This window comes from Anolis sagrei, chromosome 6 (genome assembly GCF_037176765.1).
Source record: "Anolis sagrei isolate rAnoSag1 chromosome 6, rAnoSag1.mat, whole genome shotgun sequence".
NCBI classification, from domain to species: Eukaryota; Metazoa; Chordata; class Lepidosauria; order Squamata; family Dactyloidae; genus Anolis; species Anolis sagrei.
In genome coordinates, this window is record NC_090026.1 from 3713645 (window position 1) to 3741497 (window position 27853).

The 27853-nt window shown below is 46.2% G+C and overlaps 1 protein-coding gene across 2 annotated transcripts in view; it reads right to left on the reverse strand.

Moving 5' to 3' along the window:
- NLGN2 (neuroligin 2) overlaps positions 1–27853 on the reverse strand; it is a 152617-nt gene that overhangs the window by 64819 nt on the left and 59945 nt on the right. Inside the window, exon 3 of one of the 2 annotated variants that reach the window (XM_067469680.1) lies at positions 541–597. The exons of the other annotated variant lie outside the window; for it this stretch is intronic. Within the exon in view, the coding sequence (XP_067325781.1) occupies positions 541–597 (57 nt within the window). The remainder of the gene's footprint in view (positions 1–540; positions 598–27853) is intronic. 2 annotated transcript variants of the gene reach the window in all.

Sequence of the window (27853 nt, forward strand, 5' to 3'; positions counted from 1 at the left end):
GGCATCGATTTTGCAAAAGATCCCTTTGTCAACATACCCAGAGAGCACCCCACAACCCCCCAAATAAATCATTTCTGTTGACAACAACAATATATATATTTATATATATTTAAAGAAACTCTTCTAAACCACCCTTCTATTACCCGAAATGGATTACAGGGCATTTTTCTTCCCTTTCCAAAAAACGACAAAGAAAAAAAATATATATAAGAGGAAAAGGTAAAGAAAGGAGGAACAGAATCACTGGCAAAGTTGTCGGATGTTTTCGGAAAGCAAGAAAGGGGTGCGTTTTGCTCAAAGAGAAGATCAAAAAAAGGAAAAAAAGGGGGGAGGAAGGGGTCTTTTTTTGTCTCCAAAATGTGTTAAATAGATATATATAGATAGATTATATAGATAGGTTATTATTTGTTCTGGTTTTTATACCAAAAAAAGAAGACGTTAAAAACCAAAAAAAAAGGATAATAATTTTTTTTGTTCTTTTTTTTTGTTTGTTTGTTGTTGTTAAAAAAAAGCAAAATGTGAAACATGCAGGAAAAATACCTTCGTCTGGAGTGGGATTGTTAGTTGATGCCTCCTCACGCTTTTTCGTGAGCGGACCTAAGAGCAAGAAAAAAGAAGAAAAAAGAAAAATGGGACAGGGGGAAAAAAGAGAGAGAAAGATCAAGAAAAAAAGAGATCGTTTTTCGGTTCATCAAAAAGGGGAAAAAGCAATATTTCTTTTCTTTCTTTTTTTTTTCTGTTTAGCAAAATACAAACAGGTTTTTTTAAAGATTTTTTTTTTCTCTCCTTCCTGGGATTGGCTTTTGTGTGCATCATGTTTGCATGTAGGCATGGCTTTTGGGTTTTGTTTTTTTCCCCCCACACCGCAACAAAACAAAACAAAAAACACCCCACCAAAACAAAACACACCGAAACAAAACACACAGAAATATATGAGATAATATCGGAAAGCTGTGAAATTAAAAGATTGGTTAGAGAGGGATAAACCAAGGTGGGGAAAGGAAGGTTAGAAGTGGAGGGGGGACCCCAACGTTTTGCACCCCGTTTTCAAGGTTTGAGGTTGAGTTTTCCAGGACAGAAAAGGAAGGGAGAAAAAGGGGGCCAACTCTTTCCTTAGTTGATCAAGGGTCTGGAGAACATGATCAAGGGTCTGGAGAACAAGCCCTATGAGGAGCGGCTTAGGGAACTGGGCATGTTTAGCCTGAAGAAGAGAAGGCTGAGAGGAGATATGATAGCCATGTATAAATATGTGAGAGGAAGCCACAGGGAGGAGGGAGCTAGCTTGTTTTCTGCTTCCTTGGAGACTAGGACACGGAACAATGGTTTCAAACTACAAGAAAGGAGATTCCATCTGAACATTAGGAAGAACTTCCTGACTGTGAGAGCCGTTCAGCAGTGGAACTCTCTGCCCCGGAGTGTGGTGGAGGCTCCTTCCTTGGAAGCTTTTAAACAGAGGCTGGATGGCCATCTGTCAGGGGTGATTTGAATGCAATATTCCTGCTTCTTGGCAGGGGGTTGGACTGGATGGCCAATGAGGTCTCTTCCAACTCTTTGATTCTATGATTCTATGATTCTATGATTCTAGTTGGGCTCCTGGGCCATTTAACTGAGACCCAACAATGTCAAGCAGTGGCAAAAAAAGTCAATGGGATTTTGGTCTGTATCAATAGGAGTCTAGTGCCTAGGTCCATGATGGCGAACCTATGACACGTGTGTCAGCACTGACATGCGTAGCCATTTTCGATGACACACAGCTGCATGCGGCCGCATACAGAGAAGATGGACACAGTATTCCGCAGGTTAAACATGCCCAGATCTTTAAGCCGCTCCTCATAGGGCTTGTTCTCCAGATCCTTGATCATTTTAGTCGCCCTCCTCTGGATACATGTCCAATTCTGGGCACCACAACTGAAGGGAGATGCTGACAAGCTGGAATGTATCCAAGGGAGGGCGACTAAAACGATCAAGGGTCTGGAGAACAAGCCCTATGAGGAGCGGCTTAAAGATCTGGGCATGTTTAGCCTGAAGAAGAGAAGGCTGAGAGGAGACATGATGAGGGCCATGTATAAATAAATATGTGAGAGGAAGTCATACGGAGGAGGAGGGAGTAAGCTTCCTTTCTGCTGCCCTGGAGACTAGGACGCAATGGAGCCATGGCTTCAAACTACAAGAAAGGAGATTCCACCTGATCATGAGAACGAACTTCCTGACTGTGAGAGCCGTTCAGCAGTGGAACTCTCTGCTGCGGAATGTGGCGGAGTCTCCTTGTTTGGGGGCTTTTAAACAGAGTCTGGATGGCCATCTGTTGGGGGTGCTTTGAATGTGGTTTTCCTGCTTCTTGGCAGAATGGGGTTGGACTGGATGTCCCATGAGGCCTGGGGTTGGACTGGATGGCCCATGAGGTCTCTTCCAGCTCGATGAGTCTATGGGGCCGCATCCCAAGGACATTTCATCCTCGGCTCCTACACCAGCATTTTTCTATAATGCCAAGATATATGGCATTATAGAAAAAGCAGGTAAGTTAAATAATTAGTTTTTGGTTTATTAAATACAGTTATATATTACAATAATATATTTTTATTATTAAACTATAAATATCATGAAATTATGGGTTTTTTTCTTGAAGTGACACCCCACTTGAGTTATGCTCGGTGTTTTGGCGAGTATTGACACACCAAGCTCAAAAGGTTGCCCATCATTGGCATAGGTCCAAGACAAGTCATGCTCTCCATGCTCTATTCTGCCTTTGTTGGACCACACCGGGAATATTGTGTCCAATTCTGGGCACCACAATTGATGGGAGATGTTGACAAGCTGGAATGTGTCCAGAAGAGAGCGACTCAAATGATCAAGGGTCTGGAGAACAAGCCCTATGAGGAGCGGCTTAAAGAGCTGGGCATGTTTAGCCTGCGGAAGAGAAGGCTGAGAGGAGACTTGATGAGGGACATGGATAAATATGTGAGGGGAAATCCTAGGGAGGAGGGAGCAAGCTTGTTTTCTGCTTCCTTGAAGACTAGGACGTGAAACAATGGCTGCCCTGAAGACTAGGATGAAATGGAGCCATGGCTTCAAACGACATGAAAGGAGATTCCACCTGAACATTAGGAAGAACTTCGTGACTGTGAGAGCTGTTCAGCAGTGGAACTCTCTGCCCCAAAGTGTGGTGGAGGCTCCTTCTTTGCAGGCTTTGAAGCAGAGGCTGGATGGCCACCTGCCAGGAGTGCTTTAAAGGCAATTTTCCTGCTTCTTGGCAAACTACAGGAATGGATTGTTGTAGGTTTTTTCGGGCTATATGGCCATGGTCTAGAGGCATTCTCTCCTGACGTTTCGCCTGCATCTATGGTAAGCGTGCTCAGAGGTAGTGTGGTGGAGGAATGGAGATTCCACCTGAACATTAGGAAGAACTTCCTGACTGTGAGAGCTGTTCAGCAGTGGAACTCTCTGCCCCGGCGTGTAGTGGAGGCTCCTTTGGAGGCTTTGAAGCAGAGGCTGGATGGCCATCTGCCAGGAGTGCTTTGAAGGCAATTTTCCTGCTTCTTGGCAAACTACAGGAAAGGAGATTCCACCTGAACATTAGGAAGAACTTCCTGACTGTGAGAGCTGTTCAGCAGTGGAACTCTCTGCCCCGGCGTGTAGTGGAGGCTCCTTTGGAGGCTTTGAAGCAGAGGCTGGATGGCCATCTGCCAGGAGTGCTTTGAAGGCAATTTTCCTGCTTCTTGGCAAACTACAGGAAAGGAGATTCCACCTGAACATTAGGAAGAACTTCCTGACTGTGAGAGCTGTTCAGCAGTGGAACTCTCTGCCCCGGAGTGTAGTGGAGGCTCCTTTGGAGGCTTTGAAGCAGAGGCTGGATGGCCATCTGCCAGGAGTGCTTTGAAGGCAATTTTCCTGCTTCTTGGCAAACTACAGGAAAGGAGATTCCACCTGAACATTAGGAAGAACTTCCTGTCTGTCAGAGCTGTTCAGCAGTGGAACCCTCTGCTGTGGAGTGTGGTGGAGGCTCCTTCTTTAAGGCTTTGAAGCAGAGGCTCGATTTGGAAAACCTCCCCTCATGGCCTAGGAAGCTCTGGGAATTTCCTCCTCAGAGTTTAGTTCAGTCCCTATCCACACTGCCATATAATCCAGATCATCGAAGTACATAATCCAAATTATCTGTTTTGAACTGGGTCACCTCCTTGTCGCCTTCTTATGGGGGCTCGTCCGGGATAATGTGAGTCTACACGACTGTATATAATCCAGTGCAAGTTTACTCAAACTTTTTAAACAAGAGGGCCAGGTCACAATCCCTCAAACTGTTGGGGGGTTGAATTATAATTTGAAAAAAAAACAAACATGAATGAATTCCTATGCACATTGAACATATCTTATTTGAAGTGCAAAAAACACTTAAAACCAATACAATAATTATAGTGAAAAACAATTTTTGTGTAAACTTATTAGTATTTCAGTGGGAAGTGTGGGCCTGCTTTTGGGTGATGAGATAGGGTTGTTGTTGTTGTTGTTTCAATAGGAAGTGTGGACCTGCTTTGGGGTGATGAGATAGGGTTGTTGTTGTTGTTGTTTCAATGGGAAGTGTGGACCTGCTTTTGGGTGATGAGATAGGGTTGTTGTTGTTGTTGTTTCAATAGGAAGTGTGGACCTGCTTTGGGGTGATGAGATAGGGTTGTTGTTGTTGTTGTTTCAATGGGAAGTGTGGACCTGCTTTTGGGTGATGAGATAGGGTTGTTGTTGTTGTTATTTCAATGGGAAGTGTGGACCTGCTTTTGGGTGATGAGATAGGGTTGTTGTTGTTGTTGTTTCAATAGGAAGTGTGGACCTGCTTTTGGGTGATGAGATAGGGTTGTTGTTGTTGTTATTTCAATGGGAAGTGTGGACCTGCTTTTGGGTGATGAGATAGGGTTGTTGTTGTTGTTTCAATGGGAAGTGTGGACCTGCTTTTAGGTGATGAGATAGGGTTGTTGTTGTTGTTTCAATGGGAAGTGTAGACCTGCTTTTAGGTGATGAGATAGGGTTGTTGTTGTTGTTTCAATGGGAAGTGTAGACCTGCTTTTAGGTGATGAGATAGGGTTGTTGTTGTTGTTTCAATGGGAAGTGTGGACCTGCTTTTAGGTGATGAGATAGGGTTGTTGTTGTTGTTTCAATGGGAAGTGTAGACCTGCTTTTAGGTGATGAGATAGGGTTGTTGTTGTTGTTTCAATGGGAAGTGTAGACCTGCTTTTAGGTGATGAGATAGGGTTGTTGTTGTTGTTTCAATGGGAAGTGTAGACCTGCTTTTAGGTGATGAGATAGGGTTGTTGTTGTTGTTTCAATGGGAAGTGTGGACCTGCTTTGGGGTGATGAGATAGGGTTGTTGTTGTTGTTGTTTCAATGGGAAGTGTGGACCTGCTTTGGGGTGATGAGATAGGGTTGTTGTTGTTGTTGTTTCAATGGGAAGTGTGGACCTGCTTTTGGGTGATGAGATAGGGTTGTTGTTGTTGTTGTTTCAATGGGAAGTGTGGACCTGCTTTTGGGTGATGAGATAGGGTTGTTGTTGTTGTTGTTGTTTCAATGGGAAGTGTGGACCTGCTTTGGGGTGATGAGATAGGGTTGTTGTTGTTGTTGTTTCAATGGGAAGTGTGGACCTGCTTTGGGGTGATGAGATAGGGTTGTTGTTGTTGTTGTTTCAATGGGAAGTGTGGACCTGCTTTTGGGTGATGAGATAGGGTTGTTGTTGTTGTTGTTTCAATGGGAAGTGTGGACCTGCTTTTGGGTGATGAGATAGGGTTGTTGTTGTTGTTGTTTCAATGGGAAGTGTGGACCTGCTTTTGGGTGATGAGATAGGGTTGTTGTTGTTGTTGTTTCAATGGGAAGTGTGGACCTGCTTTTGGGTGATGAGATAGGGTTGTTGTTGTTGTTGTTTCAATGGGAAGTGTGGACCTGCTTTGGGGTGATGAGATAGGGTTGTTGTTGTTGTTGTTTCAATGGGAAGTGTGGACCTGCTTTTGGGTGATGAGATAGGGTTGTTGTTGTTGTTGTTTCAATGGGAAGTGTGGACCTGCTTTTGGGTGATGAGATAGGGTTGTTGTTGTTGTTGTTTCAATGGGAAGTGTGGACCTGCTTTGGGGTGATGAGATAGGGTTGTTGTTGTTGTTGTTTCAATGGGAAGTGTGGACCTGCTTTGGGGTGATGAGATAGGGTTGTTGTTGTTGTTGTTTCAATGGGAAGTGTGGACCTGCTTTTGGGTGATGAGATAGGGTTGTTGTTGTTGTTGTTTCAATGGGAAGTGTGGACCTGCTTTTGGGTGATGAGATAGGGTTGTTGTTGTTGTTGTTTCAATGGGAAGTGTGGACCTGCTTTTGGGTGATGAGATAGGGTTGTTGTTGTTGTTGTTTCAATGGGAAGTGTGGACCTGCTTTTGGGTGATGAGATAGGGTTGTTGTTGTTGTTGTTTCAATGGGAAGTGTGGACCTGCTTTGGGGTGATGAGATAGGGTTGTTGTTGTTGTTGTTTCAATGGGAAGTGTGGACCTGCTTTTGGGTGATGAGATAGGGTTGTTGTTGTTGTTATTTCAATGGGAAGTGTGGACCTGCTTTTGGGTGATGAGATAGGGTTGTTGTTGTTGTTGTTTCAATAGGAAGTGTGGACCTGCTTTTGGGTGATGAGATAGGGTTGTTGTTGTTGTTATTTCAATGGGAAGTGTGGACCTGCTTTTGGGTGATGAGATAGGGTTGTTGTTTCAATGGGAAGTGTAGACCTGCTTTTAGGTGATGAGATAGGGTTGTTGTTGTTGTTTCAATGGGAAGTGTGGACCTGCTTTTGGGTGATGAGATAGGGTTGTTGTTGTTGTTGTTTCAATGGGAAGTGTGGACCTGCTTTTGGGTGATGAGATAGGGTTGTTGTTGTTGTTGTTTCAATGGGAAGTGTGGACCTGCTTTTGGGTGATGAGATAGGGTTGTTGTTGTTGTTGTTTCAATGGGAAGTGTGGACCTGCTTTTGGGTGATGAGATAGGGTTGTTGTTGTTGTTGTTTCAATGGGAAGTGTGGACCTGCTTTTGGGTGATGAGATAGGGTTGTTGTTGTTGTTGTTTCAATGGGAAGTGTGGACCTGCTTTTGGGTGATGAGATAGGGTTGTTGTTGTTGTTGTTTCAATGGGAAGTGTGGACCTGCTTTTGGGTGATGAGATAGGGTTGTTGTTGTTGTTGTTTCAATGGGAAGTGTGGACCTGCTTTGGGGTGATGAGATAGGGTTGTTGTTGTTGTTGTTTCAATGGGAAGTGTGGACCTGCTTTTGGGTGATGAGATAGGGTTGTTGTTGTTGTTATTTCAATGGGAAGTGTGGACCTGCTTTTGGGTGATGAGATAGGGTTGTTGTTGTTGTTGTTTCAATAGGAAGTGTGGACCTGCTTTTGGGTGATGAGATAGGGTTGTTGTTGTTGTTATTTCAATGGGAAGTGTGGACCTGCTTTTGGGTGATGAGATAGGGTTGTTGTTTCAATGGGAAGTGTAGACCTGCTTTTAGGTGATGAGATAGGGTTGTTGTTGTTGTTTCAATGGGAAGTGTGGACCTGCTTTTGGGTGATGAGATAGGGTTGTTGTTGTTGTTGTTTCAATGGGAAGTGTGGACCTGCTTTTGGGTGATGAGATAGGGTTGTTGTTGTTGTTATTTCAATGGGAAGTGTGGACCTGCTTTTGGGTGATGAGATAGGGTTGTTGTTTCAATGGGAAGTGTAGACCTGCTTTTAGGTGATGAGATAGGGTTGTTGTTTCAATGGGAAGTGTAGACCTGCTTTTAGATGATGAGATAGGGTTGTTGTTGTTGTTTCAATGGGAAGTGTGGACCTGCTTTTGGGTGATGAGATAGGGTTGTTGTTGTTGTTGTTTCAATGGGAAGTGTGGACCTGCTTTTGGGTGATGAGATAGGGTTGTTGTTGTTGTTGTTCCAATGGGAAGTGTGGACCTGCTTTTGGGTGAGGAGATAGGGTTGTTGTTGTTTCAATGGGAAGTGTGGACCTGCTTTTGGGTGATGAGATAGGGTTGTTGTTGTTTCAATGGGAAGTGTGGACCTGCTTTTGGGTGATGAGATTGGGTTGTTGTTGTTGTTTCAATGGGAAGTGTGGACCTGCTTTTGGGTGATGAGATAGGGTTGTTGTTGTTTCAATGGGAAGTGTGGACCTGCTTTTGGGTGATGAGATAGGCTTGTTGTTGTTGTTTCAATGGGAAGTGTGGGCCTGCTTTTGGGTGATGAGATAAGGCTGTTATTGTTGTTTGAATGGGAAGTGTGGACCTGCTTTTGGCTGATGAGATAGGGTTGTTGTTGTTGTTTCAATGGGAAGTGTGGACCTGCTTTTGGCTGATGAGATAGGGTTGTTGTTGTTACTTCAATCGGAAGTGTGGACCTGCTTTTGGGTGATGAGATAGGGTTGTTGTTGTTGTTTGAATGGGAAGTGTGGACCTGCTTTTGGGTGATGAGATAGGGTTGTTGTTGTTGTTTGAATGGGAAGTGTGGACCTGCTTTTGGGTGATGAGATAGGGTTGTTGTTGTTGTTTGAATGGGAAGTGTGGACCTGCTTTTGGGTGATGAGATAGGGTTGTTGTTGTTGTTTCAATGGGAAATGTGGACCTGCTTTTGGGTGATGAGATAGGATTGTTGTTGTTGTTGTTTCAATGGGAAGTGTGGACCTGCTTTTGGGTGATGAGGTAGGGTTGTTGTTGTTGTTGTTTCAATGGGAATTGTGGACCTGCTTTTGGCTGATGAGATAGGATTGTTGTTGTTTCAATGGGAAGTGTGGACCTGCTTTTGGGTGATGAGATAGGGTTGTTGTTGTTGTTGTTGTTTCAATGAGAAGTGTGGACCTGCTTTTGGGTGATGAGATAGGGTTGTTGTTGTTGTTGTTGTTTCAATGAGAAGTGTGGACCTGCTTTTGGGTGATGAGATAGGGTTGTTGTTGTTGTTGTTGTTTCAATGAGAAGTGTGGACCTGCTTTTGGGTGATGAGATAGGGTTGTTGTTGTTGTTGTTGTTTCAATGAGAAGTGTGGACCTGCTTTTGGGTGATGAGATAGGGTTGTTGTTGTTGTTGTTGTTGTGAGCTTTCAAGGCATTTCAGACTTAGGTTGACCCTGAGCGAAGGCCAGGTAAATGACCTTGGAGGGCCGTATCTGGCCCTCGGGCCTTAGTTTGAAGACCCCTGGTCTAGTGCAAGGAAGATACTCTGGGTTTCATATGGCAGTGTAGAAGGGACCTCAGAAAGGATTTGAAAATATTGAAAATATTTGAAAATATTTCCCTCATGGCCTAGAAAAGCCTCTCCTCAGGTCTTGGAAAGCATCCCTTCAGGGAACAGGCCTGGCTTAGAAAGTGGTGTAAAGTCTTCTCTCAGAAAGCTTTCCCTCAAGAGTTTAGAATTGGCATGGGCCAACTTTGGCCCTCCGTCTAAGTGTTTTGGTCTTCAACTCCCATCATTCCTAACAGCTTCGGACCCTTTCCTTTCCCCCCTCAGACACTTAAGCAGAAAAGGGAAAAGAGGGGGTCCTAAGGCTGTTAGGAATGGTGGGACTTGAAGTCCAAAACACTTTGACGGAGGGCCAAAGTTGGCCCATGCCAATTCTAAACTCTTGAGGGAAGTTTGCCCATGCCTGTTTTGGGATGAAGTTTGCCCATGCCTGGTTTGGAAACTCTCCCCAGAGGTATCTCCTCAATTTGGGAAGTTTTCCCTCAGGGATTTGGAAAGCCTGTTCTCCTCAAACCTTTGAAAGTCTCCCCTCGGTGCCCTTCCACAAAGACATATAATCTAGAATATCAAGGTAGATAATCCACAGTACTGGATTATCTGAGTCCACACTGCTTTTTAGGCTTTTGAAGTCCCTTCCACTGTATTTTTTAGTGTTTTGATGAGTGATGGTCACTTGTTGGCCTGAGAGGTGTCCTGTGTCCAAATTTGGTGTCCATTCGTTCACTGGTTTTTGAGGTATGTTAATCCCACAAAACAAACATTACATTTTGATTTATATAGATTACTAGCCGTCCCCTGCCACGCGTTGCTGTGGCCCAGTCTGTATATGTGTTTTGTGTGTGTATATATGTGTATATGTGTGGTTTTGCGCATGCATTGTAATGCATTTTTTATTTTTTGGCTTTTTAAGTCTCGTCCGCTGTGTTTTTCAGTGTTTTTATGAGTGTTGGTCACTTGTTCGCCCGATAGGTATATTGTGTCCAAATTTGGGGTCAATTCGTTCACTGGTTTTTGAGTTATGTTAATCCCACAAACGAACATTACATTTTTATTTATATAGACTAGCCGTCCCCTGCCAGGCGTTGCTGTGGCCCAGTCTGGTGATCTGGAAAATAAAGTAATGAGAAAGTGTTGGTTTCTAATCTATGTAATGTCTTTCTGCTTGTGGGTAAATAGTATTTCTTGCTGTTTCTTTGTCAGTGTTGATGTCGAGATTGTCTGGTTTGCCTACTCTGGAACAGGCAGCATATAATTGTCCTTCTGTAGGGATCCCTTTCAAATCTATGATACCATACCTCTGTGTGTGTGAATCATATCTATCTATCTATATCTACAGCTGGATGGCTCTCTGTCAGGAGGGCTTTGACTACGTTTTCTTGTCCTGGTGAAGGGAGTTGGACTGGATGGCCTTAAGTATTTTCTCTTGGTCCTGGGGGTTCTGTGTGGGAAGTTTGTCCCGATTCTGTCAGTGCAGTTCAGAATGCTCTTTGATTGTAGGTGAACTATAAATCCCAGTAACTACAACTCCCAAATGTTGAGGTCTATTTTCCCCAAACTCCATTTGTGTGCATATTTGGGCATATGGCATATTTGTGCCAAGTTTGGTCCAGATCCATAATTGTTTGAGTCCAAATGCTCTCTGGATGTAGGTGAACTACAACTCCCAAACTCAAAGTCAATGCCCTCCAAACCCTTCTAGTGTTTTCTGTTGGTCACAGGAGTCTTGTGTGCCAAGTTTGGTTCAATTTCATCATTGGTGGAGTTCAGAATGCTCTTTGATTGTAGGTGAACAATTCATCCCAGCAACTACAACTCCCAAATGACAAAATCAATTTTTTTGAGTGAAGGACACACATTGGGTTGTTAGGTGTCTTGTTTCCAAATTTGGTGCCAATTCATCCAGTGGTTTTGGAGTTCTGTTAATCCCACAAACGAAGATTACATTGTCGAAGGCTTTCATGGCCAGAATCACTGGGTTGTTCTTGGTTTTTTCGGACTATATGGCTATATTCTAGAGGCATTCTCTCCTGACGTTTCGCCTGCATCTATGGCAAGAGGTAGTGAGGTCTGTTGGAAGTAGGAAAAAGGGTTTATATATCTGTGGAATGACCAGGGTGGGACAAAGGACTCTTGTCTGTTGGAGCTAGGTGTGAATGTTTCAACTGACCACCTTGATTAGCATATAATGGCCTGACAGTGCCTGGAGCAAGCTTTTGTCGAGAGGTGATTAGATGTCCTTGTTTGTTTTCTCTCTGTTGTTGTGCTGTTCTAATTTTAAAGTTGGGTTGTTGTAGGTTTTTTCAGGCTATACGGCCATGGTCTAGAGGCATTCTCTCCTGACATTTCGCCTGCATCTATGGCAAGCATCCTCAGAGGTAGTGAGGTCTGTTGGAACTAGGAAAAAGGGTTTATATATCTGTGGAATGACCAGGGTGGGGCAAAGGACTCTTGTCTGCTGGAGCTAGGTGTGAATGTTTCAACTGACAACCTTGATTAGCATATAATGGCCTGACATTGCCTGGAGCAAACTTTTGTTGAGAGGTGATTAGATGTCCCTGATTGTTTTCTCTCTGTTGTTGTGCTGTTCTAATTTTAGAGTTGGGTTGTTGTAGGTTTTTTCAGGCTATATGGCAATGTTCTAGAGGCATTCTCTCCTGACATTTCGCCTGCATCTATGGCAAGCATCCTCAGAGGTAGTGAGGTCTGTTGGAACTAGGAAAAGGGTTTATATATCTGTGGAATGACCAGGATGGGACAAAGAACTCTTGTCTGCTGGAGCTAGGTGTGAATGTTTCAACTGACCACCTTGATTAACATATAATGGCCTGACAGTGCCTGGTTTAATCACCTCTCAACAAAAGTTTGCTCCAGGCACTGTCAGGCCATTATATGTTAATCAAGGTGGTCAGTTGAAACATTCACACCTAGCTCCTGACAGTGCCTGGATTAATCACCTCTCAACAAACGTTTGCTCCAGGCACTGTCAGGCCATTATATGTTAATCAAGGTGGTCAGCTGAAACATTCACACCTAGCTCCAGCAGACAAGAGTCTTTTGTCCCACCCTGGTCTTTCCACAGACATATAAACCCTTTTTCCTAGTTCCAACAGACCTCACTACCTCTGAGGATGCTTGCCATAGATGCAGGCGAAACGTCAGGAGAGAATGCCTCTAGGCCATGGCCATACAGCCCGAAAAAACCTACAACAACCCAAAACATTACATTTTTATTTATATAGAGTGTTGTTGTTGTTGTTGTTGTTATTAAATGGGATGGAAAGGAGGGGGGGGGAAGGAGGGAGCGCCCCAAAGTATGAGCAATTCCATCTTGATGGAGGGCAAGTGGACCCCAAATCCCAGGCGAGAGGACCACAAATCCCAGGCGGGTGCAAATTTCTGGAAACAGAAGGGTGAGAATTAAAAATGCAAGAATCCCGGGGATTTCTGCCTGGCTGAACTTCCCTTGGTGAAATCCAGGGCAAACCTTTCCTCTCTCTCTCTCTTCCTCCTCTGTGCATTTCTGTCTCCTTCCCTCTCTTTCTCTTTCTCTCCCCACTTCTCTCTCTTTCTCTCGCCCTCCCTTATGTTATGGGGAAACTGGCATTTACAGATTAAGACAGAAGGATTTTTCATGGGCTGGCAACTCGCCCCAGGGGCAGCCATGGCTAAATAAAGAGTCCAATGAGAGAGAGAGAAATAGAGAGAGAGGAAGGGAAGAAGGGAGCGTGTGAGAGAGAGAAAGAGAAAAGCGGAGAGAAAGCATGGTTACGGATGCCCCGTGACAACCAACCGGGACCTGAATGCCATCTTCTCCCCATTCTGCCAGGTGTGGTTGGCTTTGGGAGCAACTTGACAGATTTGGGTCATGGAAAGCGGCCTCTCTTCCTCTCTTTCCTATTCCTGCTGGATGCGGTTCCAGAGGTTAACGGGCATTTCTGTCCTGTAAGGAAGGATGCAGCCCCTCCAGCTTCTGTGCCCCCAACAAGAGGGGCAATCCAAGGGCAACACAATGGGAGAATCAGGGGCCTTGACCCAAATTTGCAGCCCAAAGTTTTGGCATTTGGAAGGAAATGCACAAGAGTGCTGCCGTACATAAAAGGTGGATCTATACTGTGGAATTAATGCAGTTTATCATCACTTTAACTGCTATGGCTCAATGCTATGGCATCCTGGGAGTTGTAGTTTGCGGAGCAATGGACACGGAACAATGGCTTCAAACTACAAGAGAGGAGATTCCATCTGAACATTAGGAAGAACTTCCTGACTGTGAGAGCCGTTCAGCAGTGGAACTCTCTGCCCCGGAGTGTGATGGAGGCTCCTTCTTGGGAGGCTTTGAAACAGAGGCTGGATGGCCATCTGTCAGGGGTGATTTGAATGCAATATTCCTGCTTCTTGGCAGAATGGGGTTGGACTGGATGGCCCAGGAGGTCTCTTCCAACTCTTTGATTCTATGATTCTATGAGGCACCATTGCTCTTTGGCAGGCAAGGCTCAGGTGTCTCTAAAGCTATGACTCCCAGCAGGAATGTGGCCAAGGAACATTAATTTGCATTCATAGAATCAAAGAGTTGGAAGACCCCTCATGGGCCATCTAGTCCAACCCCATTCTACCAAGAAGCAGGAATATTGCATTCAAATCACCCCTGACAGATGGTCATCCAGCCTCTGTTTAAAAGCTTCCAAAGAAGGAGCCTCCACCACACTCTGGGGCAGAGAGTTCCACTGCTGAATGGCTCTCACAGTCAGGAAGTTCTTCCTCATGTCCAGATAGAATCTCCTCTCTTGTAGTTTGAAGCCATTGCTCCCTTGCGTCCTAGTCTCCAGGGAAGCAGAAAACAAGCTTGCTCCCTCCTCCTCCCTGTGGCTTCCTCTCATATATTTATACATGGCTATCACATCTCTTCTCATCCTTCTCTTCTTCAGGCTAAACATGCCCAGCTCCTTAAGCCGCTCCTCATAGGGCTTGTTCTCCAGACCCTTGATCAAGATAGCAAAGGTTGTTAATGAGGAAGCAGAGACAAGCCAGGAGAGGCTGCAGCAGTTTTCTTTTGCTTGAGCTTACAGCAGGCCAGCTGTTAGGGATTGTGGGAGTTGAAGTCCAAAACACTTGGAGGGTCGAGGTTTGCCCATGCCAGGTCCACAGGGAAAATTATCTCCCTCTTGCTTGTGTAACTGATTAAGTGCAATCTGCTCTTGCAATTTGTACACAGAGTTGTTGTAAGTTTTTCGGGCTGTCTGGCCATGTTTCAGAAGCATTCTCTCCTGACATTTCGCCCACATCTGTGGCAGGCATCCTCAGAGGTTGTGAGGTCTGTTGGAAACGAGGCAAGTGGGGTTTATATATCTGTGGAACAATGTCCTGGATGGGAGAAAGAACTCTTGCCTGTTGGAATTAGGTGTTGAATGGGTTGTTGTAGGTTTTTTTGGGGCTATATGGCCGTGTTCTAGAGGCATTCTCTCCTGACGTTTCACCTACATCTATGGCAAGCATCCTCAGAGGTAGTGAGGTCTGTTGGAAATAAGAAAATGGGTTTATATATCTGTGGAATGACCAGGGTGGGACAAAGGACTCTTGTCTGCTGGAGCTAGATGTGAATGTTTCAACTGACCACCTTGATTAGCATTTGATAGCCTGGAAGTGCCTGGAGCAATCTTTTGTTGAGAGGCGATTAGATGTCCATGATTGTTTTCCCTCTGCTGTTTTGCTGTTGCAATTTTAGAGTTTTTGAATACTGGTAGCCAGATTTTGTTCATTTTCATGGTTTCCTCCTTTCTGTTGAAATTGTCCACATGCTTGTGGATTTCAGTGGCTTCTCTGTGTAATCTGACATGGTGGTTGTTGGAGTGGTCCAGCATTTCTGTGTTCTCAAATAATCTGCTGTGTCCAGGCTGGTTCATCAGGTGCTCTGCTATGGCTGACTTATCTCTGGTTGAAGGAGTCTGCAGTGCCTTTCATGTTCCTTGATGCGTGTTTGGGAGATGCTGCTGCGCTTGGTGATCCCTATGTAGACTTTGTCCACAGCTGCATGGTACACGGTACACTCCTGCAGAATTGAGAGGATCCCTCTTGTCCTTTGCTGAAGGGAGCATTGGTTGGATTTTCTTGGTGGGTCTGGAGGTGATTTGTATGTTGTGTTTCCTCATCAGCTTCCCTCTGCGGTCAGTGGTTCCCTTGATGTATGGCAGGAACACTTTTCCTCTGGGAGGGTCTTTGTTTTGACTCTTGTGGTTTGTTCTCAGTCTTGCAGCTCTTCTGATGTCTGAGGTGGAGGCCACACGTCTACAGGCCAATGGAGACTCCACCTCAGACATCAGAAGAGCTGCAAGACAACCGGGAACAAGCCACGAGAGTCAAGACCAAGATCCACCCAGAGGAAAAGTGTTCTTGCCATAAATCACCACCCTGGTCTTTCCACAGATATATAAACCCCTTTTTCCTAGTTCCAACAGGCCTCACTACCTCTGAGGATGCTTGCGATAGATGCAGGCGAAACGTCAGGAGAGAATGCCTCTTGAACATGGACATATAGCCCGAAAAAACCTACAGCAACCCTCTTGAAGGGTCGAAGTTTGCCCATGCCTGGTCCACAGGGAAAATTATCTCCCTCTTGCTTGTGTAATTAATTAAGTGCATTCTGCTTTTGCAATTTGTACTCAGAGTTGTAAGTTTTTCGGGCTGCCTGGCCATGTTCCAGAAGCATTCTCTCCTGACATTTTCCCCACATCTGTGGCAAGCATCCTCAGAGGTTGTGAGGTCTGTTGGAAACGAGGCAAATGGGGTTTATATATCTGTGGAACAATGTCCTGGATGGGAGAAAGAACTCTTGTCTCTTAGAGCTAGGTGTGAATGTTTCAATTGCCCACCTTGATTAGCATTGAATGGCTTGGCAGTTTCAAGATCTGGCTTCTTACTGCCTGGGGGAATCCTTTGTTGAGAGGTGATTAGCTGTCCCTGATTGTTTCATGTCTGGAGTCCCCCTATTTTTACTGTGATGATTTTAGAGTTTTTTTTTAATGCTGGGAGGCAGAAGTTGTTCATTTTCATAGTTTATAGAATCATAGAGTTGGAAGTGACCTTGTGGGCCATCCAGTCCAACCCCATTCTGCGAAGAAGCAGAACAATCCCATTGAAAGCTCCACCAACAGATGGCCATCCATCCTCTGCTTAAAAGCCTCCATAGAAGGAGCCTCCACCACACTGAACTCCACCAATGATGGAATTGAACCAAACTTGGCACACAGGACTCCCATGACCAACAGAAAATACTGAAACGGTTTGGTGGGCATTGACCTTGAGTTTAGGAGTTGTAGTTCACCTACATCCAGAGAGCACTATGGACTCAAACAATGATGGATCCGGACCAAACTTGGCACAAATATTCAATATGCCCAAATGTGAACACTGGTGGAGTTTGGGGGAAATAGACCTTGACATTTGGGAGTTGTAGTTGCTGGGATTTATAGTTCACTTACAATCAAAGAATTCCACTAACAATGGAATTGAACCAAACTTGGCACACAGAACTCCCATGACCAACAGAAAATACTGAAACGGTTTGGTGGGCATTGACCTTGAGTTTAGGAGTTGTAGTTCACCTACATCCAGAGAGCACTATGGACTCAAACCATGATGGATCTGAACCAAACTTGGCACAAATATTCAATATGCCCAAATGTGAACACTGGTGGAGTTTGGGGGAAATAGACCTTGACATTTGGGAGTTGTAGTTGCTGGGATTTATAGTTCACCTACAATCAAAGAGCATTTGTAACCCCACCAAAGATAGAATTGGGCCAAACCTCCCACACAGAACCCCCATGACCAAGAGAAAAGACTGTGTTTTCCGATGGTCTTCGGTGACCCCTCTGACACCCCCTTTGTGACCCCCTAAGGATCCCAACTTCCAGGTTGAGAAACACTGCTGTAGAGCATTGTAGTTCTTCCTTTCTCTTGGAGGTCTGAGCTGTGTGCGTCGTGCTGTTCTCATTCAGGCCGGCCCTAATGAATTTGCTGAGCTCAGGTATGCTGGAAGATGTCCCATCATCAGCAGGATAAGAGGAATATTAATCATTTATGCATTTCCTGGCCCGAAAAGGGGGATTTCTGGTTGCTTGGAAAGCCTTATTCCAAAGAATAAGAGTCGCTGCCAGGAAAGTCTCATTGCTTTGGGAAGTGTCCAGCTGCGCAGAAATAGCATGTTTCCTGTGCAGAAAAAACCTGGCTGTTCCTATGTGGAAAACAAGTGGCGTTTCTGACCAAAAAATGACATTTTTGTGCAAAAATAACTCCCATGTAGAAACACCACTTTTTATTTCTTGCATTGCTGTGAGTTTTCTGAGCTTTCTGGCCAATATGTCCCAGAAGCATTCTCTCCTGATGTTTCTCCCACATCTCTGGCAGGCATCCTCAGAGGTTGTGAGGTCTGTTGGAAACTAGGCAAATGGGGTTTATATACCTGTGGAATAACATCAAGGGTGGGGGAAAGAAATGCAAGATACTCCACTTTGGCAGGAAAAATGAAATGCAAAGATACAGAGTGGGGGACAATGCCTGGCTCGAGAGCAGTACGTGTGGAAAAGATCTTGGAGTCCTCGTGGACAACAACTTAAACATGAGCTAACAATGTGATGTGGTGGCAAAAAAAGCCAATGGGATGTTGGCCTGCATCAATAGGAGCATAGTGTCTAGATCTAGGGAAGTCATGCTCCCCATGCTCTATTCCGCCTTGGTTAGACCACACCTGGAATATTGTGTCCAATTCTGAGCACCACAATTGAAGGGAGATATTGACAAGCTGGAATGTGTCCAGAGGAGAGCGACTAAAATGATCAAGGGTCTGGAGAACAAGCCCTATGAGGAGCGGTTTAAGGAGCTGGGTGTGTTTAGCCTGAAGAAGAGAAGGCTGAGAGGAGACAAAATGAGAGCCATGTATAAATATGTGAGAGGAAGCCACAGGGAGGAGGAGGGAGCAAGCTTGTTTTCTGCTTCCCTGGAGACTAGGATGCGAAACAATGGCTTCAAACTACAAGAAAGGAAATTCCATCTGAACATGAGGAAGAACTTCCTGACTGTGAGAGGGAGTGGTTCAGCAGTGGAACTCTCTGCCCTGGAGTGTGGTGGAGGCTCCTTCTTTGGAAGCTTTTAAACAGAGGCTGGATGGCCATCTGTCAGGGGTGATTTGAATGCAATATTCCTGCTTCTTGGCAGGGGGTTGGACTGGATGGCCCATGAGGTCTCTTCCAACTCTTTGATTCTATGATTCTATGATGATGATGATGATGATGATGATGATTATTATTATTATTATTATTAGAATAATAGTATCATAGAATCAAAGAGTTGGAAGAGACCCACCAATGATAGAATTGGACCAAACTTCCCACAGAGAACCCATGCCCAACAGAAAATACTGTGTTTTCTGGTGGTCTTTGGTGACCCCTTTGACACCCCTCGCGACCCCTCTAGAGGTCCCGGCCTCCAGGTTGAGAAACGCTGGTGTAGATGCACACTCAGACAATTGGGGAGGTGGTTATGGCTGGTGTAGCCCTGCCAAAAGTAACTTTTTCTAAGCTCTGTAAGGACTAGGAACAAAGGGGCCATCTTTACTGTTTCCTCCCCATATGCAGATTTATGCAGATTAAGGCAGCAACCCTATGCAGCAGCATTTCAGAGCAAGCCCCGGCCGGCCGCAAGGGGACCGAATCCGCTGGATTGGGCTGCGAATCAGCTGATTAATTCGATTAATCAATCGTCCGATCCCTAGAATGTGCTGGCCAACTTTATTATACCAATTATGCATCTTTAGAACCACTCTGAGTCAGAGGCCGGAGAAGAAAGGCAAGCTGTCCCGCTGGGAGGGTGAAGCCAGAACAAGATGACGGGGAACAACGGAAAGGGTTTCTGTCTCCGCTTTGCCTTCGAGGACACCACCGGGGTTTTGGACAGCTCTCAGAGCGGCCTTAATCTGGAGCCGGACCAGCGAATATCTTGCCCGTGTCCTCTAAACGGCTGCTGGTTTGAAAAGAGCGTTGGGCAGAAGGACCTCCTGAGGCTATGTACCAAGAGCAGGGCCCTTTGGGGATGCTCCAAACAAGAGAACGGGTCAGTTAGAATCCTAGAACCCTAGAGTTGGAAGAGAACTCATGGGCCATCCAGTCCAACCCTATTCTGCCAAGAAGCAGGACAATCGCATTCAAAGCACCCCCAACAGATGGCCATCCAGCCTCTGTTTCAAAGCCTCCACCACACTTCAGAGCAGAGAGTTCCACTGATGAACAGCTCTAGAACCATAGAATCCTAGAGTTGGAAGAGACCTGGTGGGCCATCCAGTCCAACCCTATTCTGCCAAGAAGCATGAAAATCGCATTCAAAGCACCCCCAACAGATGGCCATCCAGCCTCTGTTTCAAAGCCTCCACCACACTTCAGAGCAGAGAGTTCCACTGATGGACAGCTCTAGAACCATAGATTCCTAGAGTTGGAAGAGAACTCATGGGCCATCCAGTCCAACCGTATTCTGCCAAGAAGAAGGACAATCGCATTCAAAGCACCCCCAACATATAGCCATCCAGCCTCTGTTTCAAAGCCTCCACCACACTTCAGAGTAGAGAGTTCCACTGATGAACAGCTCTAGAATCCTAGAACCCTAGAGTTGGAAGAGACCTGGTGGGCCATCCAGTCCAACCGTATTCTGCCAAGAAGAAGGACAATCGCATTCAAAGCACCCCCTACATATAGCCATCCAGCCTCTGTTTCAAAGCCTCCACCACACTTCAGAGCAGAGAGTTCCACTGATGAACAGCTCTAGAACCATAGATTCCTAGAGTTGGAAGAGAACTCATGGGGCATCCAGTCCAACCCCATTCTGCCAAGAAGCAGGACAGTCGCATTCAATGCACTCCCAACAGATGGCCATCCAGCCTCTGTTTCAAAGCCTCCCTAGAAGGAGCCTCCACCACACTTCAGAGCAAGAGTTCCACTGATGAACAGCTCTAGAACCATAGAATCCTAGAATTGGAAGAGACTTGGTGGGCCATCCAGTCCAACCCCATTCTGCCAAGAAGGAGGACAATCGCATTCAAAGCACCCCCAACAGATGGCCATCCAGCCTCTGTTTCAAAGCCTCCATAGAAGGAGCCTCCACCACACTCCAGAGCAGAGAGTTCCACTGATGAACGGCTCTAGAATCATAGAATCCTAGAGTTGGAAGAGACCTGGTGGGCCATCCAGTCCAACCCCATTCTGCCAAGAAGGAGGACAATCGCATTCAAAGCACCCCCAACAGATGGCCATCCAGCCTTTGCTTAACAACCTCTAAAGAAGGAGCCATCATCACACTCCGGGGCAGAGAGTTCCACTGCCGAACAGCTTTCACAGTCGGGAAGTTCTTCCTCGTGTTCAGGTGGAATCTCCTTTCTTGTAGTTTGAAGCCATTGTTTTGTGTCTTAGTCTCTAGGGAAGCAGAAAGGAAGCTTGCTCCCTCCTCCTCATTACTTCCCCTCACATCTTGATCCTTGGCCCTCATCATGTCTTCTTCCTTTGTTGGAAGGTGAATCACAGCAGTCCTGTGAAATGTCCAAGGTGGGAGAAAGAACTCTTATCTGTTGGAGGCAAGTGTGAATGTTGCCACTGGCCACTTTGATTAGCACTGAATGGCCTTGCAGCTTCAAGGTCTGGCTGCTTACTGCCTGCCTGTTTATATATTTGTCCAATGTCCAGGGTGGGTGAAAAAACTCTTGTCTGTTGGAGGTAGGTGTGAATGTTGCAACTGGCCACCTTGATTAGCACTGAATGACTTTGGAGCTTCAAGGTCTAGCTGCGTACTACCCGGGGGAATCCTTTGTTGGGAGGTGAAGCACAGCAGTCCTGTGAAATGTCAAGGGTGGGAAAGAGAACTCTTCTCTGTTCGAGGCAGGTTTGAATGTTGCAATTGGCCACTTTGATTAGCACTGAATGGCCTTGCAGCTTCAAGGTCTAGCTGCTTACTACTTGGGAGAATCCTTTGTTGGGAGGTGAATCACAGCAGTCCTGTGAAATGTCCAGGGTGGGAGAAAGAACTCTTGTCTGTTGGAGGCAGGTGTGAATGTTGCAATTGTACACCTTGATTAGCATTGAATGGCCTGGCCATTTCAAGGTCTGGCTTTTTACTGACTGGGGGAATCCTTTGTTGGGAGGTGAATCACAGCTGTCCTGTGAAACGTCCAGGGTGGGAGAAAGAACTCTTTTCTTCAAGGTCTGGCTGCTTAGTATCTTGGGGAAATCCTTTGTTGGGAGTCCTGTGAAATGTCAAGGGTGGGGGAAAGAACTCTTGTCTGTTGGAGGCAGGTGTGAATGTTGCCATTAGCCACCTTGATTAGCATTGAATGGCCTTGCAATTTTCAAGGTCTGATTCCTACTGACAGGGGGAATCCTTTCTTGGGAGGTGAAACACAGCAGTCCTGTGAAATGTCAAGGGTGGGAGAAAGAATTCTTGTCTGTTGAAGGCGGGTGTGAATGTTGCAATTGCCCACCTTGATTAGCACTGAATGGCTTCAAGGTCTGGCTGCTTACTACATGGGGGAATCCTTTGTTGGAAGGTAAAGCACAGCAGTGCTGTGAAATGTCAAGGGTGGGAGAAAGAACTCTTGTCTGTTGGAGGCAGGTGTGAATGTTGCAATTGCCCACATTGATTAGCATTGAATGACCTGGCTGTTTCAAGGTCTGGCTTCTTGCTGACTGGGAGAATCCTTTGTTGGGAGGTGATTATTTGGCCCTGATTGTTTCTTGTTTAGAATTCTACTGTTTTTGAGTGTTGTTGTTTATCATTTAGTGGGAGAATCCTTTGTTGGGAGGTGATTAGCTGGCCCTGGTTGTTTCTTGTTTGGAATTCCCCTGTTTTTGAGTGTTGCTCTTCGTTTACCGTTATCATCTAGTGTGACCTTCCAACCCCATTTTGTGCCACGCAAACCCTGGGAGAAGCTTGCTGTGAAGCCAGGAAGGGCTTGAAGGAGGCACACCGTTAAGATGACGTAACTGCACTCCTGGTTGTGTCTTTTTTCTTCTCTCTCCCCTTTGGGATTTTGGGCTCTCCACGTGTTCTCCCCGGTGCGTCACGGGGCCAGAACAATGGTCCACGCAACCCATCTCGTTCCGAAGAGCGGAGAAGGCGTTTGGCCGGGGACGGCGAAGGGACACGCATCGCTTCTTTCGTTCTGGAAATGAAGCAATCCCTCAGCTGACCTCATGACTTGCACGCGTTCTTGCTTGCCTTGGCAAAAACAGGGATGGGGGAAGGCGGGGGAACTACAAAGCCCAACTCTAAATGTCCTCATTTCCCTGCCCGAATGAGTCCAGATTTGGTCTCATGTTGGCCAAGAAGGATGACCACAGTGGAGAACGACCTCCATCCCAGGAGGACTTCCCTAGGATGGATGGAAAGATGGATGGAGAGGGGGAAAACAGAAGGGCTCATTCTCCATCCAACAGAAAACGAGGCATCCCTGGACAGCATCTTTTGCAAGGATGGGAAAAGCCAAGGGTGGGATGCTATTTTTGTGGGGTGGGAGGTAGAGAGAAGTGCAATGTCGTCAGCCCCCTTGTCTTGTTTTTTTCTGCTGACCGTTTTGGGATTTGCTTTTGATTTTTTCCTCCCCCCCCCCCCCCAAAGAAAAAATTGCAATTTTCTCTTCTCTGGGTTTTTTTTCCTGTTGCCAAGGCAACTGACTTAGCAATGCTGCAAAAAAAAAAAAAAAGGATGGCAGGGTAGAGAAAGGGCTGGCGATGGAGGGAGGGAAGGAAGGAGGGAGGAAAGAGACCTACAAAAAAGGGGGGGGGGGGTTGGAAGGGTTGCTCCTCCTTTTTTCCCAGCCTCCCTTGCGCCTGCAATTTTAGGGGGGACAGCCTGATCCTTCCCCACCTGCAGGGATGCACGCACAGCCTGTCTCGTTGCCCCAAATGCCCAAAACCACTATGGCCACAGACATTTGCAAAAGGCTCTTTCCTAGCAAACCCTGGATTTGGCACAAAAGGGGGTGTCACTTGGAAACACGAGGGGGATAAAACTGGGGGGTTGTGCACAGCAGAGGCGGCCCTAGGTAATTTTCAACGGTAAGCAAACAGTATTTTGGTGTGTCCCCCCCCCCCCCAACCAATCATTGATATATATATTCTGTTTGTCGTGGGAGTTCTGTGTGCCATATTTGGTTCAATTCCATCATTGGTGGAGTTCAGAATGCTCTTTGATTGTAGGTGAACTATACATCCCAGTAACTACACTTGCTGCACTTGCTCCCTTGCCTGGCCCGCTTTGGGTCCGGAGGCGTGCCTGAAGACCCCGGCGTGTGCACCAAAAGTCACCTCTTCTCCTGACTTTCTCCTCAGCCATTGGGACTGAGAGAGAGAGAGAGAGAGAGGTGGAGATACCCACCTTTCCTGAAGGTAGGCACAAAAACAAAGGAGGGAGCGGAGGTGGGAGATACCTCCAGCCGGAGGGGCTCTCTCTCTCTCTCTCTCTCTTGGTCCCAATGGCTGAAGAGAAAGTCAGGAGAAGAGGCGACTTTTGATGCGCACGCTGGGTTCTTCAGACATGTCTCCGGACCCGAAGTGGGCCAAGCGCGGCAGCTCCGCCCCTTGGCCCACCCGCGGATTGGGGAGAGGAGAGCGCTGGGGGATCGGAAAAGGGAGGCAGACATGAGGAAGGGATCGAACGCGGAGAACAATTGAGCGCAGGCTCTGCTCATGCACCCGCTGGCCAGGTGGAGCAGGAACGAGAGGGGCTAGGCAAGGCTCAAGGGCCCGGCCCCTTTGGGAAGAGGATCACCCAGCAGTGAGGCAAGAAAGCCGAGGCTCCTCCTGGACTGCTAGGGCTGTTGTGAGCTGAGGGGGAGCTCCTCAAGTGGCGGTCGAGGGGCATTTACAGAGGCGCCTCTGCGCCCCTGGCAAAAAAAAGTGTTCTGCGACCGCTTACTTCGCGTAATGGATGAGCCACCCCTGGTGCACAGGCTACACAAAAGGGGGTTAGAAAGATAACTCTGGGGTTCTCCAAAAGGCGTTGGGTGCAGTTTGCAACGCAGTGCCAAACCTCCCAGGATGCCTGCCGGAGATGGAGGCAAAATGTCAGGAGAGAATGCTTCTAGAACATGGCCAGACAGCCTGGAAAACACACAACAAGCTAAATTGTGTTTCTGAGTCATTTGTGACTTATGGTGGCCCTTAAGCAGATAGAATCATAATTGTAGAGTTGGAGGAGAACTGGTGGGACATCCAGTCCAACCCCCTGCCAAGAAACCGGAATATCGCATTTAAAGCACCTCCGACAGATGGCCATCCAGCCTCTGTTTCAAAGCCTCTAAAGAAGGAGCCCTCACCACACTCTGGGGCAGAGAGTTCCACTGCTGAACAGCTCTCACAGTCAGGAAGTTCTAGCCTCTGCTTAAAAGCCTCCAAAGCCTAAAAACCTCATCTGAACATTAGGAAGAACTTCTTGACTGTGAGAGCCGTTTAGCAGTGGAACTCTCTGGTCAGGTGTGGAAGACATGGGGGAAAAGAAAGGATGGATCCTTTAGAAATTGAAGAATTCTGGGGTGAAGAGTTGGTCACTGGATTTGGAAAATGAAGAAGGTAGAGCAATTAGGGCAAAAAATTAGGAATGAAAGATGTATGTAGTGGTATTCATATTGTTGAAGGCTTTCATGGCCGGGATCACTGGGTTGTTGTGTGTTTCATGGCCCTGCAGCTTCAAAGCCTGCCTGCTTCCTGCCTGGAGGAATCTTTTTTGGGAGGTGTTAGCTGGCCCTGATTGTTTACTGAATGGAACTGTTAGAGACCCTAAATCGGGTCTCCAATACTTAAGGTCCAGGTCATGGGAGCATGTAAGGAAGGAGACAGTCCCCAAAAAGATCAAAAACAAGGTTGTATTTTCATCATAGCCACATTAAGTGCACACAGGCACCAACGTTTGCAAATTACTACTTCCCCCTCCTCTGTTTTTGCAAATTTTTATATACCCACAGGTAAACAAGAATATTTTTGTCATGAAAAGTACCTACTCTTCCTGTCCCCCTCCCATCAACCTCTTGATGGGAAGTACCTTCTCTCACCTCCACACTTTGCGCTTAACCACAAACCAATTTCTTATGTAAGCTTGTTAATATAGCAACTTTTCAAAAAGCCAAATCTTTGAACTTTGTATAACCTCTATACTAACATTTCGGTTAAAGCTTTTCATTTTTAATATTTCTTAGGCTTATGCCTCCTTCAGAACCTCGCATCAAACCTCCTAACACCTCCCAACAAAGGATTCCCCGATGCAGTAATCAGTCAGGCTGTGGAACTGCAAGGCCATTCAGTGCTCTTTTTTTTTTGTCGTGTCAGGAGTGACTTGAGAAACTGCAAGTCGCTTTTGGTGTGAGAGAGAATTGGCCGTCTGCAAGGACGTTGCCCAGGGGACACCCGGCTGATTTGATGTCTTTTATCATCCTTGTGGGAGGCTTCTCTCATGTCCCCGCATGAGGAGCTGGAGCTGATAGAGGGAGCTCATCTGCCTCTCTCCGGATTCGAACCTGCGACCTGTTGGTCTTCAGTCCTGCAGGCACAGGGGTTTAACCCACTGCGCTACCAGGGGCTCAATTCAGTGCTAATCTGGGCTGTCTGGCCATGTTCCAGAAGCATTTTCTCCTGATGTGTCTCCTACATCTATGGCGGGCATCCTCAGAGGTTGTGAGGTTTGTTGGAAACTAGGAAAATTGGGTTTATATACCTGTGGAATAATTTCCAGGGTGGGGGGAAGAACACTTGTCGGTTGGAGCATGTAGAGTTTGGTCCAGATCCATCATTGAGTCCACAGTGATCTCTGGATGTAGGTGAACTACAACTCCAAAACCAAAGGACACTGCCCACCAAACCCTTCCAGTATTTTCTGTTGGTTATGGGAGAACTGTGTGCCAGGTTTGGTTCAATTCCATCGTTGGTGGGGTTCAGAATGTAACTGAACTATAAATCCCAGCTACTACAACTCCCAAATGACAAAATCAATTTTTTTTGAGTGAAGGACATACATTGGGTTGTTGGGTGTCTTGTGTCCAAATTTGGTGTCAATTCGTCCAGTGGTTTTTGAGTTTTGTGAATCCCACAAACGAAAATTATATTTTTATTTATATATATATGGACAGAGAGTTGGGGAGCACTCCTTTCATTGAAGGGGAAATGCTGGAGGAAAAGGGGGGTGTCGGATAAGCGAAGGTCGGATAAGACGGAATGTCGGATAAGCGAAGGTTGGATAAGTGGGACGCTACCGTAATAACAAAACTTTTCCAAGCTCTGGATTTGCAATGCATAAGGTCCCAAGTTTTGGGGTTCAAAACAGGGTCCTGGAATGGATAGAGCGGCTCTGAGCAAACTTTGGCCCTCCAGGTGTTTTGGACTTCAACTCCCACCATTCCTAACAGCCGGTAGGCTGTTAGGAATGGTGGGAGTTGAAGTCCAAAACACCTGGAGGGCCCAAGTTTGCTGGTACATATCTATTTATTTTTTACTTGAGATAAGATCTTTTTAGGAACCTCTAGGTCTTTGAGCACAATTCTGTGATAAACGTCTGCCAGAAGTTGTCTATAGATTTTCGAAAAAGTTAAACCCACAAGTGTGGAGTGCTGATTGCATCTCCTCTTCGCTAGGAAAGGAAGGATCCTCAGAAATATTAAAAATTAATTAGGCATTTTTAAATTGCAAAAATGCAAGTCAAGCACTGAAAGGGTTCAATGGATGCCATGACTCAGCAAAAGCTGCAGTTTAATATTAGCAGGTGTGCCTGCAGCTTAGTAGCGCTCAGTCTGAGGGAGGCCTCAGTGTGAAGTAGGCCTCAGTCTTAGTAGGCCTCTGTCTTAGTAAGCCTCAGTGTGAGGTAGATCTCATTCTAAGTAGGCTTCAGTGTGAGGTAGGCCTCAGTAAGCTTCAGTGTGAGGCAGGCCTCAGTCTTAGCAGGCTTCAGTGTGAGGTAGGCCTCTGTCTTAGTAAGCCTCAGTGTGAGGTAGACCTCAGTCTAAGTAGGCTTCAGTGTGAGGTAGGCCTCAGTCTTAGTAGGCCTCAGTGTGAGGTAGATCTCAAGTCTTAGAAGGCTTCAGAGTGAGGTAGGCCTCAGTCTTAGTAGGCTTCAGTGTGAGGTAGGCCTCAGCCCTCAGCTTTAGTAGGCTTCAGTGTGAGGTAGGCCTCAGTCTTAATAGGCTGTCTTAGTAAGCCTCAGTGTGAGGTAGATCTCAAGTCTTAGTAGGCTTCAGTGTGAGGTAGGCCTCAGTCTTAGTAGGCCTCTGTCTTAGTAAGCCTCAGTGTGAGGTAGACCTCTGTCTAAGTAGGCTTCAGTGCAAGGTAGGCCTCAGCCTTAGTAGGCTTCAGTGTGAGGTAGGACTCAGTCTTAGTAGGCTTTGAAATGGCAGGGAGAAGGTTTCAGGAAAAGAGACAAGGAGAGGTCCGGAGGTCTCAAAAGCACGGATTTTATTTCCAGCTGGGACCCTGGAGTGGACTTGTGTCCCAAAAGCATCCAGAGCCATGATAGAGGGGCTGACTGCCTTTTATAGTCTCCAAATGCAAGCAAACAAAGAACATAAGTCTACATACATTGACCTCATTCACTGCGTCATCTTAGCATCAAATTCTATCTTCCAACATGCAAAAAG